The 1559-nt window shown below is 57.7% G+C and overlaps 1 protein-coding gene across 1 annotated transcript in view; it reads right to left on the bottom strand.

Moving 5' to 3' along the window:
* Positions 1-661: 661 nt before the first annotated feature.
* The window catches only part of LOC121343527 (serine/threonine-protein phosphatase 4 catalytic subunit-like), a gene marked incomplete at its 3' end in the record, with an annotated part of 9628 nt that continues 8730 nt past the window's right edge, over positions 662-1559 (bottom strand). Inside the window, exons 4-5 of the mRNA XM_041418774.1 lie at positions 1073-1319; positions 662-790 (exon numbers count right to left, since the gene is read on the bottom strand). Coding sequence (XP_041274708.1) covers positions 662-790; positions 1073-1319 — 376 coding nt within the window. The remainder of the gene's footprint in view (positions 791-1072; positions 1320-1559) is intronic.

The raw sequence follows: 1559 nt of genomic DNA, 5'->3' as shown, positions 1-1559 counted from the left end.
GCACCTAATTAGCATCTCATTAGCATAACAGCAGCACTCTTTGGGCACGAGTTCCACTGTCCAATCCCTGCCCTGAGCCCCTCACCTGGACCCTGTCACTTCCTGTACAGGTGTGCCCAAACCCCACCTGTCCCTAAGGCATCTCCCAATTGATGTCCCCCTAATTAGCATCTCATTAGCATCTCATTAGCATACCAGCAGCACTCATTGGGCCCCATTTCCACCATCCCACCCCTGTCCAGAGCCCCTCACCTGGACCCTGTCACCTCCTGTACAGGTGTGGCCAAACCCCACCTGTCCCTAAGGCAACTCCAATTGATTTCCCCCTAATTAGCATCTCATTAGCATACCGGTAGCACTAATTAGACACCAGTCCCAGTGTCCCACCCCTGTCCAGAGCCCCCCACCTGGAGCCCATCACCTCCTGTACAGGTGTGCCCACACCCCACCTGTCCCTAAGGTAACCCCCAATTAATTTCCCCCTAATTAGCATCTCATTAGCATACCGATATCAGTAATTGGGCCCAATTTCCACCCTCCCACCCCTGTCCAGAGCCCCTCACCTGGAGCCCATCACTTCCTGTACAGGTGAGCCCAAACCCCACCTGTCCTTAAGGTAACCTCCAATTAATCCCCCCTAATTAGCATCTCATTAGCATACCGGTAGCAGTAATTGGGCGCGGACCAGACGGTGAGCATGGTCTCCCCGAAGTGCCACTTGTCGCCCTCCATGACGAGCTGGTGTCCCCAAACCTCACCTGCCCCCCAGGTAGCCTCTACTGAACCACCCCTAATTAACACCTCATTAGCATCTCATTAGCATACCAGCAGCACTAATTGGGCTCCATTTCCACCATGCCACCCCTGTCCAGAGCCCCTCACCTGGAGCCCATCACCTCCTGTACAGGTGAGCCCAAACCCCACCTGTCCCTAAGGTAACTCCCAATTAATCCCCCCCTAATTAGCATCTCATTAGCATACCGGTAGCAGTAATTGGGCCCCATTTCCACCATCCCACCCCTGTCCACAGCCCCGCACCTGGAGCCCATCTCTTCCTGCGCCCAAACCCCACCTGTCCCTCGGGTATCTCCCAATTAATCCCCCCCTCATTAGCATCTCATTAGCATACCGGTAGCAGTAATTGGGCGCGGACCAGACGGTGAGCACGGTCTCCCCGAAGTGCCACTTGTAGCCCTCCATGACGAGCTGGTGGGCGCGGCAGATCATGGACACCTCGTTGGCCGCGTTGAACTGCGCCACCACGTCCGAGCCGAACAGGTAACCGGCGCCGCGGGGTGACACGCCCCAGCCCGTGGTGTCTGACAGGTGACAGACAGGTGACACAGGTGACAACAGGTAACCGGCGCCGCGGGGTGACACGCCCCAGCCCGTGGTGTCTGACAGGTGACACAGACAGGTGACAACAGGTAACCGGCGCCGCGGGGTGACACGCCCCAGCCCGTGGTGTCTGACAGGTGACAGACAGGTGACACAGGTGACAACAGGTAACCGGCGCCGCGGGGTGACACGCCCCAGCCCGTGGTGTCTGACAGGTGACA

Source organism: Onychostruthus taczanowskii, unplaced genomic scaffold (assembly GCF_017590055.1).
Source record: "Onychostruthus taczanowskii isolate IOZ18803 unplaced genomic scaffold, ASM1759005v1 scaffold1074, whole genome shotgun sequence".
NCBI lineage: Eukaryota > Metazoa > Chordata > Aves > Passeriformes > Passeridae > Onychostruthus > Onychostruthus taczanowskii.
This window is presented reverse-complemented; position numbering and strand designations above follow the sequence as displayed.